This window comes from Ovis aries, chromosome 16, assembly GCF_016772045.2.
Source record: "Ovis aries strain OAR_USU_Benz2616 breed Rambouillet chromosome 16, ARS-UI_Ramb_v3.0, whole genome shotgun sequence".
NCBI classification, from domain to species: Eukaryota; Metazoa; Chordata; class Mammalia; order Artiodactyla; family Bovidae; genus Ovis; species Ovis aries.
Genome location: NC_056069.1, coordinates 51,686,348 through 51,700,363, shown reverse-complemented (window position 1 = coordinate 51,700,363; position 14,016 = coordinate 51,686,348). Strand labels below are relative to the sequence as shown.

The following is a 14,016-nucleotide window of genomic DNA, read 5'->3' as shown; positions in this document are numbered from 1 at the left end:
AATGTGAATTTATAAGCCAACAATTCCACTACTAGATATCTACCTAAGAGAATGAAAGGAACATCCACAGAAAACCTATATACATATGTTCATGGAGGTATTATGCATAGGGCCTCGAACTGGGAAAAATTCAAATGTCTATCTTTTGGTGAATAGATTAATAGTAACCTATCCATACAATAAAATTATATAATAAAAACAGGAAACAAAACATTGATATGTGCTTAAACAACATGAATGAACCTCCAACATTAATGCTTTATTGATAAGACTAACAGCCCTTCTTGTTTTTGTTTTAGTCTCTAAGTTGTGTCCAACTCTTTTGCAACATGATGGACTGTAGCCCTTCAGGCTCCTCTGTTCATGGAATTTTCCAGGCAAGAATCCTGGAGTGGGTTGTTATTTCCTTCTCCAGGGGATCTTTCTGACCCAGGGATTGAACTGGCATCTCCTGCATTGGTGGCAGTTTCTTTACCACTGAGCGTCCGGGGAAGATCAATACCACTCCTTGAAATTGTGAATCACTCAGTCATGTTTGACTCTTTGTGACCCTATGACCTGTAGCCCGTCAGGGTCCTCTGTCCATAGGATTTTCCAGGCCAGAATACTGGAGTGGGTTGCCATGCTCTTCTCCATGGGATGGGGACCTTCCTGATGCAAGGATAGAAGCCAGGTTTCCTGCATTGCAGGCAGATTCTTTACCATCTGGACCACCGGGGTGTCCCCTCTTATTTGGAGCTTATTTAGCTGAAGAAAGCAAAAAGTTTCAGAGCCTTTGGGCTTCTGAGATACAAGAGCTTCCCAGAGATTCCAGCCCTCAGCTGTCAAGTCTTCTAGACTTCCTGGGGGCAGATATTAAGACAAACTCTTTTAGAATCCATTAAGGGCTTCCCTGGTGGCTCAGATGGTAAAGACTCTATCTGCCTGCAAATCAGAAGACCTGGGTTTGATCCCTGGGTTAGGAAGATCCCCTGGAGAAGGAAATGGCAACCCACTCCAATATTCTTGCCTGGAGAATTCCACGGACAGAGGAGCCTGACAGGCCACAGTTCATGGGGGTGGCAGAGAGGCAGACACTTCTGGGTGACTTTCACTTTTTAGAATTCCTGACCCCAAAATGTTTTATCATGATCTATTATGAAGCCATAGGTAACCAATTCCAATGATAAGAAATATCAAAATGCACATTAAAAGGAAATAAGCTTTTCAACTAGGGTTACAGCTGCAATGGGCCCTGCAGGGCACAGTGGCCATGGTGTTGGAAACGGTATTGTCTTGCAGGAGCTTTCCTCCAGGGCGTTGTTGTTGGGTTAGGGGGAGCTCCCACTTGTCCCAGGTCGGCAGACACATCAAGCAAGGCTTCTGCTTCCATGGAGTTTGATGCAGCTGTCAGCTCCCACAGTCACCAGGCCTCCTGGAGTGGAGTCACCATCCTTCAGAGCCATATGTCACTCTGTCCTGACTCACAGGGCTCCAAGCCCACCAACTGCAGCTGTGAGTCAGGCTGGGCGGGCCCCTGCTGGGACATGGAGCCTGGCCTGGGCGATTGGCCAGCAAAGCTAAGGAAGCTGGTGAGCGTTTCTGGAGGTCTCCTTCCCCATCAACTGCTGAGGGAGATCACAGTGACTCTCAGGACTCTCAGGCCAAGTCAGCGTCTGGCCTCACTTCAAAACCCAGACTTTGAGAGCAAGCAGGACAGTCGAGGCATCATATGTGACATCAGTACGGACAAGGTGTGGTCAAACCAGAGGCCACGCAGATCCTCAACTTCCTGTCCATCTGCACACTCGCCTGCTTCTTGGGGTGCTGGTGTCTATCGCAGTGAACTGTCAGGTCTTCCTCTGAATTTCATTATGCCTGTTCCCAGCGTCTGGTCCGTTCCAGCTACACCATACCCCACATATTCTATGTGAACACAGAGGCTGAGAAGGAACAACTCATCAGGAAATCCAAGGCCCAGATCAGCAGGATGGGATGCTGATAAAGCTTGTTTTGTTGGGTTATTGGTTAGTCACTATGTCTGACTCTTTGTGATCCCATGGACTGTAGCCCACCAGGCTCCTCTGTCCAAGAGATTTTCCAGGGCAAGAATACCGGAGTGGGTTGCCATATCCTCTTCCAGGGGATCTTCTCGACCCAGGGATTGAACTCACATCTCAAGCTACTCACAAATTATTCATTAATTGTGTATATAATCAAATGTTCTAGAGGGTATGGTAAGCCATATATATCAAAGATGTATAAGATAAAGCCCTGGCTACTAAGAAGTTCACATCTGAGAGGATCCCTATGCAAATAGGTGAAATACAATATAGTTCATAATGCCAATAAAGTAACATTGACAATGCAAAAATATTTTCAATGTAAAAACACAATTTTTTAACTCCAATTTTTTGATAGCTGAAGTTAAAACTTTTCTGTGCATATCTAAAATATCATTTTATTCAAATTTCAACCTTTAGGTGACAAGCTTCTCATGTAGTTTTAATTTCCAGAGAAAAATCAGATGCTAATTAAGGAAACAAAAGCCTGACACACAGTTGTGTATATGATTCTGATAGAGCAATTTTAGTGGTTTAAACTACTCCTAAGTTAGCTTGATTACAGTAGGGCACTCATAAGCAGTTGAAAACTTACCATAAAATATAAATTATCACAACAAATTTGGATTCTATTACATTTACACATCATACAATTGTTAGAAAATTGGTATCATTTCTAAATTAAATGCATGAGTATATTGGCATTAATAATTATTATCATCATGTATACAACACATTGAAGGCTTTATGAATGGTTGAGTATTTACAAGTAATTCATTAAATTATGAATTATTTGTCTGTATTACACACACTACAGAAATGTTGTCAATACTGGTATAATTCAAAGTTACCTTTCTTTAAGAATACAAAATATTGATAGTTTCATACACTGCTTAGGGAAAAAGGAAAATGTTAAATGGTAGATAAACTACCTGGACTCATAAATGTAAAGCAAGGTACTCCTTGAGAGTAAAAGAAAGGCAATTAGAGGGAAAAAGCAATAGCTCCAAGCCAGAATTGAAATGAATGGTTTTCTTCAGCCCTCAAGTCATCTAGGCTCTCTGAGTAAGTACATGTCTTCACAGAAGTACATGTTTTCAGTAACATTAAACTGCTTTATTTCCCAAATCCATGCTAATGTTTGAAACACTAGAAAATTTGGCATTTGGTTTCAACATCAGTATCCATCCAGTGACCTGGGTATTATTTTTAAGGTGGAGATTTCTTGGTGATAATCCCAGAAATTCTGATTCAGTATGTCTTGAACGGGGTCCAGGAACACTCTAACAGTTGACTCTGATGCAGGTGAGAGTTGAGAAGTTGAAGAACAGTAGTAGAAATGAGAGGGCCAACCTCTTTATTTACTCTCAATAAAGGCACACATGACTTACAACACTCAGAACAAAAGACCAGACAAATTAGAAAGAAATGTCTCCTGCTCAAGCACTGCAGAGAATCCAGAGTCCTGTTGCTTGAGTCTCATGACATAAACCTCAGTTGATACAGTGTAACCCAGACAGTGCTGATTTATAGAAAATGCGGGTCCCTTGTGTAACTACCCTGGGGAATTGGGGAAGTGAAATATGCCTCTCTGGATATATGCTGAGCTAGAAACATATAGTATTGATGGAAACAACAGAAAATAGGATGGACTCAAAACACACCTAAAAACTTCTCAGTTTCTCTATGTGCATTTAAGGCTCTGTTTGACAAGGCCTCTGACTTTCTTTGCCCTTTTTTTTTTTTTTTTTCTAAAAAATGGGGATATATTAATAATGACATATGGTGGTGGTAGTTTAGTTACTAAGTCATGTCCAGCTCTCTGTGACCCAATGGACTGTAGCCTGCCAGGCTCCTTTTTCCATAGAATTCTCCAGCAAGAATACTAGAAAGGGTTGCCCTTTCCTTCTCTGGGGGAATCTTCCTGATCCAGCAATTAAACCCACATCTCCAGCTTGGCAGGCAGATTCTTTGAGCCACCTGAGAAGCCCATAAATGACATATAACATTATATTAATTTAGGTGTACAAGTGTTGATCTTGAAATGGTTGCTTGAAGCAAAAGCACAGGTATGCATAAAGGTGAATGTGATCAAAACATACAGACTTCCAGTTATAAATAACTCAGTCCTAGGACTGGAATACACAGCATGGTGACTGCAGCTGACAATAGAATACTCTATATGATAAAGTCTTTTGGAGAGGAGAGTTCAGGCTTCCTTTCTGAATGTATTTTCTTTACCCTCCTCTACATACTCTGGACACCCACTATACTACCCTACTTGTAATTTTTCATCCAAACATGAGATTTGATACCATTCTGTCTTTGCTAAAGATGTTTTCTCCACCTAGAACTCCCTCCTCTCCACCTTTTTCATATCTTCTCCATCTTTTAAAGACTCAGCTCAAATGATAATTCCTATGATGTGACATACTATGCTTATGCTTTCAATTTTTTTTTTATTTTTTAAAAATAAAACATATTATTTTGATAAATACTTAAATAATTATTTTTTCTTACAGCACTTTGCATTTTGCTTGTATTCTTAATGAATTCAACCAGATCATTGTCTTTCTCACAAAATTTTCAGGCTTAGTGCTTAAGTAATGGGGTTCCCAAGTGGAACTAGTGGTAAAGAACCCACCTGCAGAAGACTTAGAGATGTGGGTTCAATCCCTGGGTCAGGAAGTTCCCCTGGAGGAGGAAATGGCAACCCACTCCAGTATTCTTGCCTGGAGAATGACATGGACAGAGGAACCTGGTAGACTAGAGTCCATAGGTGTGGCAAAGAGTCAGACACGATTGAAGCGACTTAGCCGCAGTGATAAAGTAATACAGCCTCTAAACTCTCTTCACTTTCAGAGACACTTGTCTTTGTGCGTGTGTGCTTAGTCACTCAGTCATGTCTGACTCTGCAACCCCATGGACTGTAGCCTGCCAGGCTCCTCTGTCCATGGGGATTCTCCAAGAGAGAATACTGCAGTGGGTTGCCATGTCCTTCTCCAGGGGATCTTCCCAACTGAGGGATCAAATCCATGTCTCCCGCATTGCAGGTGGATTCTTTACCAACTGAGCCACGAGACTTCTTCAGTTGCTGAGAAAATGCATATGGTAGGCAACCTTCACATGAGTTGTGTGTGTGCTAAGTGTCTTCAGTCATGTCTGACTCTGTGTGACCCTATGGACTGTAGCCTGTCAGACTCCTCAGTCTATGGGATTCTCTAGGCAAGCATACTGGAATGGGCTGCCATGCCCTCGTCCAGGGAATCTCTAAAACCCAGGGATCAAACCCACATCTTTTAGGTCTCCTGCAGTAGCAGGTGAGTTCTTTGCTGCTAGCACCACCAGGGAGACCCACCCACATGAGTTATCTCCATGTGATTTTCTGCCCTTAAATGTGGTCTGGATCTAATGATTTGCTTCTATTTAGTATGTGCGTGTTAGTCAGTCAGTCATGTCCAACTCTTTGTGACCCGATGGACTAATATACCCCATCAGGGTCCTCTGTCCATGGGATTCTTCAGGCAAGAATACTGGAATAGGTAGCATTCCCTTCCCCCTGGGATCTTCCCAACCCAGGGATCAAATCCTAGTCTCCTGCTTTGCTGAGGCAAAAGTGATACCACTGATAAGAAATGGCATGACATCACTTTTGCAGGGGAGTAGAACTCTATTTGAAGAAGACAAAATCCATGGGGTCACTGACTCCTCCACCTCCTCCTTCTTCCTCTCTCTTTTTTCTGCTGATGCCTGGGCTGAAGCATTGGCAGGAGTTGCAGAGTATCCCTCTGGAGGCAGGTGTGCTGGCCAGCTCGTTAATACCCTGGACAGTAACTAATATCTTCAGTGTTGTTTTCCTTTCAGCTCACCGGTGACCTTGTTGAGCCAGGTCATCATCTACCTCATTGGTCCTTGCTCTGTCCAGGATCTTCTTTATATCTTTGGCACTGGAAAAGGCACTGCCATTAAAGGCAGTGAGCAGGTAGGAGGTGGCATAGTATAGGTAGACAGGATTTTCTAAATATAGGGAAATTATCACAATGAAATGATTAGGAACTGCTGTAGTTTGTGTGCGGTTTTTTTGTTTGTTTGTTTTTGAGTGTGATCTAGTGATGAATACCTATTGGATAGAGATTGAAATCTACCCACCTACAACACGGCCACACACATACCATTGCACATATATTTCCCTAGTCTCATATTTTGAGTCTTTGTAGATCAGGCAGGAAAGTGTCTGCCTGCAATGTGAGTGTCCCAGGTTCAATCTCTGGATGGGGAAGATCCCCTAGAGAAGGGAATGACTACCCATTATAGTATTCTCACCTGAAGAATGCCATGGACAGAGGAGCCTGGTGGATTACAGTCCATGGGATCACAGAATCAGACATGATTGAAGGATTAACATCTTCACATTCACATATTATTTTTTAAATGCAAATTAACTATAGAACTCTAATAGGTAAGTAATCTAATGAGCTTAAATATAGATGGATAGATAGATAATAGTTAGATGCCAAGATTAACACTAATTTCAACTCAATTATTTGTACAATGCAAATGTACATATAATTGCTATGTTGTTTTTCAGTTGCTAAGTCATGTCCAACTCTACGACCATAGGACTGCAGCCCGCCAGGCTCCTCTGTCCACTTAATTTTTCAGGCAAGAATACTGGAGTGGGTTGCCATTTCCTCCTCCAGGGGATCTTCCTGATCCAGGAGTCAGACCTGTGTCTTATTATGTTTCCTGCATTGGCAAGTGGATTCTTTCATCAGTGCCACCTGGGAAGCCCTGGCTCCAGTCTTGTTTTGGTTAGTCATTCACTGTGTGACAAACGAAATATATCTTAGCTTACAGTTTCTTCACTCTTGCAATGTGGATAGCAATAAACTGAGTGAATATATATATAGTGTTACTATAATAGTTTGGTTTACTAGCTTAAAACATTTCTTACAATTATTATAGAAAAATTAGGTACTTTTTCTCATTTGGCCTGAGAACACTATTCCATGTCTATCTGGCACACAGGCAGAAGGAAACCCTTTAAAAAATTTTACCAAAAAATTTTATTTGCATTGTTTAAATCTTTCATTTCTTAATGACCCGTTTCGTGAGTATAAACCTTTTGCTTCTTTCCCTGAAGGCTATCTGAGAGTACACTTAAGTCCATTGAATTCAGTGTAAGTTGCATAGTTTTAACTAACTAAATTAATTTGGGGGATCAACTTCTAACTATTCCCAAACTCTCCTTAGGAACAGACTTCAATCTTAGTTTTAACCACAACCAATAATGCTTTGAATGTAAATAATGTTCTATAGAAGTTTATAAAAATTTAGATGAAATTTTGTTAAGCCTATTATAGATAATAATCTCAGGTTGATTTTTCTCTACTGAAGATGACATTATTTGCATTATGTTGAAGTAAGAAACATTAATGCAAAGTAGTTCTAATGCTAAATAACCTTAAAAATTAATTGCCTTACAGTTTAATCCCAGCTTATAATGGTGTACTTACATACAACATATTCCCCAAATATAGCACTTAGTAAGTCTACCACTGATTTCCGATCTGTTCCACAATGAATGGGAACGATGTATCACCATCTGCATAACTAACGCAATCAAGAAAAGAATTGTCTCATATCATCCATTTATTTTATAATTTTGTAAATTTTCTAAGGCTTTAACATAGGTGTTTATAATTATGTTTGTATAGGAATATGTGTTATAGTCAATACCCCCCTAAAAAACACAAAAAATTAGAAACATTTCTGTTGAAAGTTTCTGACAATTTGAATGAAGTGAATTTTTGAGACTTCCACTTTTTTTTTTCAATTTGCAAGATTAGTATAATAAAAACAGCAAAGCAGTAATGCATTAAAGAATTATTAGGGGTCTAATAAAATTATTTGGACCGCCAATTGTTGTAACACTGATTAATGGTTGCTTTTTAATTAATTGGAAGTTGTTCAGTCATTGTACCATTTCATCTCATCTGAGAGTTTTTATAGAAGGGTCAGGGCCAAAGCATATGCTAGTATAATCTACAATAAGGTACATTTACACAATTTTTTCCACTTGGCAGGGTAAATGTGGGCTCTTTATTTCATACTCATTCACCATGACAATAATTTCCTGTTCAGGCTGGCTAGTTTGAGCAGAGAAAGTAACCTTATATATTAAAATTTAAATAAAGTTGACTTTTAAACTCTGTGAGCTCAAATAAAACCCACAATAACCTATTCTTATTGCAGAATCATTAATTACCACGTGGTATGTGCTTAGTCTCTTTCTTTTCCATGGAGGTGTAAGGTGCATAGTGTTTGTCTCACCAGACTTCTTTGAAGACGCTAAATTCCTCTCAGTAGTCTTTGAATAGACAGTGGAGTGGATAGAAGTAGATAATTTAGAAATATTAGCCAGCCGCCCTCTTATAAGGTGTGTTATATGTATGAGTTGTGAGTCTAAGTCCCGGTGCTGCTTATGTCTAAGTGAGTGCCAACATAAATGATGAGACTCCATACTGTGGGGATTCCTAAGTTGCATTTAGGTAAAAACTACATAGGATGTGACTGCAGCCATGAAATTAAAAGATGGTTGCTCCTTGGAAGAAAAGCTATGACCAACCTAGACAGCATATTAAAAAGCAGAGACATTACTTTGCCAACAAAGGTCCATCTAGTCAAAGCTATGGTTTTTTCCAGTAGTCACATGTGGATGTGAGAGTTGGATCATAAAGAAAGCTGGGCACCAAAGAATTGATGCTTTTGAACTGTGGTATGGAGAAGACTCTTGAGATTCCCCTGGACTGCAAGATCAAACCAGTCAATCCTAATGGAGATCGGTCCTGAATATTCATTGGAAGAACTGATGCTGAAGCTGAAACTCCAAAACTTTGGCCACCTGATGCAAAGAACTGACTCCTTAGAAAGACGTTGATGCTGGGAAAGATTGAAGGCAGGAGGAGAAGGTGCCAACAGAGAATGAGATGGTTGCATGGCATCACAAACTCAATGGGCATGAGTTTGAGCAAGCTCTGGGACTTAGCGATAGACAGGAAAGCCTGTCATGCTGCACTCCAGGGGGTTGCAAAGAGCTGGACATGACTGAGCTGAACTGACCTGACATAGAAGGTAGAGATTGGAGTGGAGTCAGTGTGTGTGCTAATTATACTGATAATTAAAAAAATATGGCCTGAAAATAGCACAATATTGTTAATCAACTATGCTCCAACATAAAATAATTTTTTTAAAAAAAATCTGGTTCTCTAAGTTTGAAAAATGACAAATTTAGGAACAAAGCATTGTAAAATGCATACACCCCTTGCATTCTCCAAATGGTCGAAGCCCAGGCTGTGACCTGAAGTGTCAGACCTGCTACTACAGGTGCCCTCACACCATGATGATGGTTTTTGGTGGCTTTTGTACCCCATGGGGAGAAGGAGAACTTTTACAGCTACAGTACAGGTGAGTGAAGAACTAGAGGCAGCCTTTCCTCTTGAGTTAAAGTACTGGATCTAATATCTGCCTTAAAAAAAAATACATATTTTCCATGTATATTAACAGAAAGGTTAGGTGGCACAGAACAGTTTTAGTGAAAACTATTTTATTATAGACAATATGTTTTAAATAATAGAAATTATTTGAATAGGCTACTTCTGGTCAGTTATCGCCTAATACATCCAAATCATCAGAGTGAATATAATGTAGTTCACAGAAGTCTTCTACCCCATAACTTAGATATCTCATTTTCACTCTACTTGTCGAAGATCTAAGGAAACTAACGTTTATTTTCTAACTATATTATAGTTAAACTTCCCTCACTATTATGGATAAAGGAAATAATTCAGAGTTGAAATAATTGAAAGTGTGAAAAAGATGATGACTAACATATGTAACCATAATAGGAGTTGATATGGGAAGGGAGAAAGATATCTAGCAGGAAAGTGAAAGTGAAGTCGCTCAGTCGTGTCCGACTTTTTGCAGCCCCATGGACTGTAGCCCACCAGGCTCCTCCATCCATGGAATTTTCCAGGCAAGAGTACTGGAGTGGGTTGCCATTTCCTTCTCCAGGGGATCTTCCTGACCCAGGGATCAAACCCGGGTCTCCGGCATTGCAGACAGACGCTTTACTGTCTGAGCCACCAGGGAAGCTCCCATCTAGCAGGAAAGGAAACTTTCAATCAGAAAAGCATTCAAAGAAAACGGGCGAGGCTAACGTTGCATTCTGTTCTCCTGATAGCAGGTCTGTTCAGGCAGCTGACTGGATGATCCATCCTGAGAGGCTAACTGAGCAAGGAAGGCAGATTTGAAAGGAGACAGCAGGACAGAGAAAGCCTACAGTGGAGGAGCAGCCTTCAGTGTGCGTGTTTAGCATGGCAGGGATGTGTGAGTTTCCTCAGGATCGAGTGGACAGCGCAGAAAGCTGGAACTGAGAAACCATGCTGTGAACTCTCCCAAGAAAACCATCTGCGGCTGGAGAGGCCCTGGACCTGAAATGAAGAAGCTGTAGGGTCTACCACTGGGTGCTCACAACAAGCTCATGGGCAGATGGGATGCTCAGAACGCCAACACCAAATAACCCAAAAATTACATGAAGAGAACTAGTATTTGGGCAGTCCACTTAGCCAGTGTGCTTTAATCCTAGAAGTAGTGGCAAAAAGGGGAGTGCTCTCTCATCATCCAGGGGCATATGAGAGAGATTTATGTGAAATAATAACATTTGCAGCAACATGGATGGATCTAGAGATTATTAAGCTAAATGAAGTAAAGCCAAAGATAAATATATGATATCACTTTTATGTGGAATCTAAGAAAATAATAAAAGCAAATGTATTTGCAAAACAGAAATAAACTCACAGACTTAGAAAACAAACTTATGGTTAGCAAAGGGGATAATCAGAGAAGGGTTAAGTTAGGAGTTTGGTATTAACATATACACCCTAGAATATATAAAATGGGCTTCCCCAGTGGGTCAGTCGTAAAGAACCAGGCTGCCAACACAGGAGACACAGGTTCGATCCCTGGGTCTGAAAGATCTCCTGGAGAAGAAAATAGCAGCCCACTCCAGCATTCTTGCCTGGGAAATCCTGTGGATAGAAGAGCCTGGCGGGCTACAGTCCATGGAGTTTCAAACACAACTGAGTGAGAGACACAGTGAGAGAGTTCGGACACAACTGAGTGAGACTAACACTTTCCTATCTACACCCACTGAGTTGAGACTGATCAAAAACCTCTCAATAGACTTGTTTGGTTAGCTCCTCCCTGCACTGAAAGGTGACATTAGCTGCCAGAACATTGTACCAGATGCACAAAAGGAAATAGGAAAGCAATATATGAGATACTTGGGATTTCCTCAAAGCTTTCAATAGACCTTATGAAGAAGAACTGTTACGATGCACTTCCATTATAGACAAGTATGTTGAAAGCCAATATCTCCACTCCTACCCTGACCTGTTACCTTAGGAAGCTTGTTACCTTGATAATATCCTCCATTGTCCAGCCAAACACACATGACCTACCACCACTCTCAGTCTAGAGGATTCTGGACCAAGCAGAAGCCAACCCAAGGAGTAATGTCTAACAATCCTATAGATTCCAAATGACTCCTTGAAGAATTACACTTAAAACTCCTGTATATTCTTCCACAATGGTGTTCATGAAAACATATATGCTAACGAAGGAAGAGAGAAAGAAGAAGGGTGACTTTATAAATGTTCTCTTCAGGATTTCATTCGGTGGGCCAGTGGTTAAGACTCTGTGTATCCAGGGGACACAGGTTCAATCTCTAGAATGGAGATTCCACATGTTACATGACACAGTGAAAATAAATGAATAAATAAAATCATGCTCTCTTTAACTTCCAAAACTATTTCAGAATAGGTGATTTTATGTGATGATGATTCCCTCCTGCCTGGCCTATGAAACTCTGCATAATATATACAGGGGTGCAATGTGGAAAGACATTGGAACTATGGCAGATTTTTAAGGTTACAAGGTGGAAAGAAGTGAGCTCACACCATGAAAACACTGCTAGATATTCCTGCCGTCCTGCAAACAAAGAGCAGTGGCAGCTGTCACAATTTTTCTGGACTTAGGCTATGAGGAAAAGGAGCAGGTTTCTGAGTTTCCCCAGGAGACCACTCAGCTGTCAGTCCAAAACTGAAAAACAGCTCAGCAGGGACTCATTTAAGAGTGTGAAATTCAAAGAACTGCAGTATAACGTTGATTCCATCCTTGCCATACTTACTAACTTTACTCGCAATTATGGAGAAATTATACTGCGCGGTGCTTTCTCTGTCTAGTAATTCATTAGTGGCGATGGTTCCTTCAGTCGCATCTATTGTAAAGTAGCTGTCCCCATCACTCTTCCAATCTATGAGGTACCTGTGTACAAAAAGAGGAGATGCAAATGTGCAATGATTACACATTTATCATAATGGCAGTCAGGCTAACTTGACACAGTTCCTTATTTTTCTCCCTGTAGCTATTACCCACCTTGCAATAAAGAAGAGTGTAAGTGACAGCTTCTTTATTGCAAAGTCAGTATGCTCAAGGGGAAACTGGGAATAATGAAAGATTTAGTACTCCTGCTGTTCATATTATTTTAGGGTCTTGACACCTTGAAAGCTCAGCAGAGACTAAAATTCTAAAGCTGACCATGGGTTTCCTTAACCTGCTGAATATTAAAACTTTTTCAAGCAGTAAAAGACTCCTTAATGGTGGCTGTGGGAAGAGCTGGGGGTGGGGTAGGCATCTGGAAACAGCTGCAAAGAACTTAGGTCAGAACAGAGGTAGCATCTTTGTTTCCATGAATAGAAAAAAAAAATCACATTAGAGAAACTAAGGGGAAATGTTTAAACTGACAGGTGCTATAATTGCACAGAAATATTTTCCTCAAACACACAAAAAATGACCATGGTTGTTTTATTACTGTTATTACTTTTAAGAAACTCAGAACAAGTTTCTTTAAAAAAAGTGACCTTGGCTATACTGTCTCTTTATGTTCTTTATTAGCCAAACTCCTTGATAGTAAGTGATCCACTTTCTTTATGTGAAAGAGTTGGAATCAGAAATCCAAGAATATGAAATGAAATGCATTTTAGAAAATTATGCATTTGTATAAATCTTTATGTAGCAGTGAACATATAGAGTGATATATGTAAAATTATTTTAAAGGTATATTTTCAAACATCATATTAACAGACATTTTGAAATCTTTCCATGTGCCAGGTACTGTTCTAAATATTTATCACCATTTTTGTGATTAGAGAATCAAAGTGAGGTCCTTACAAACAGTGGCTGAAGACAGATGACAGCATTGTAGTCAGCCCCTCTAAATCCCCTGTCATCATGAAATGTTAATTAAGGCTTGTGTTTCAAAATAGCAAGTTTTAATCTTGACAAACAGGTTATTTAAAATCGGGACAGTGTGTGTAACATTTTAGAACTAGGTCAAAACTAGTTTGTCTTTATAGGTGGAGATTTATAACTTGTCAGTATTCATTAGTAACTGATAGGATCAGAGTAAGAACCAAGCTTCTCATCTGCCTTTGACATTTCCATTGTTGATTTTTGAAATGCACTGATGCTTTATGAGTTCAGTGTAGCATCCTGTCTCATAGAAATGATCTCAAAAATTATAAATGAACTTAAAAGCCAGCAAGTACAGCATATAATGAGCTTCATTCTCACTGTTGCAAGATGCCCTTTTTGGAATAAAAAAGCATCTTCTCACAGTGCACCTTTATTCATCTTGGTAACATGCCTAATTTGAGGTGGATTGTTACTGAACTTCCTTGGTGACCATAGCATTTCTGAAGAATTGCTGGTGTAGACTAATGGTGGCTGGTGTTTAATGGTAGAATTCACTAAATATTTGCTGAGTGCCCACTATGCTACCACTATTGTAGTAGGATTGAAGCACAAAGGAAATTATAAAGTATAATGCTCACTAATAATGAGTCTAGTTGGA

At 40.0% G+C, this 14,016-nt stretch overlaps 1 protein-coding gene across 3 annotated transcripts in view; it reads right to left on the bottom strand.

Moving 5' to 3' along the window:
• The window catches only part of CDH12 (cadherin 12), a 1,192,649-nt gene that overhangs the window by 22,080 nt on the left and 1,156,553 nt on the right, over positions 1 to 14,016 (bottom strand). For all 3 annotated transcript variants that reach the window (XM_060400262.1, XM_042233916.2, XM_060400263.1), the window contains exon 10: positions 12,292 to 12,428. In XM_060400262.1, the coding sequence (XP_060256245.1) occupies positions 12,292 to 12,428 (137 nt within the window). The remainder of the gene's footprint in view (positions 1 to 12,291; positions 12,429 to 14,016) is intronic.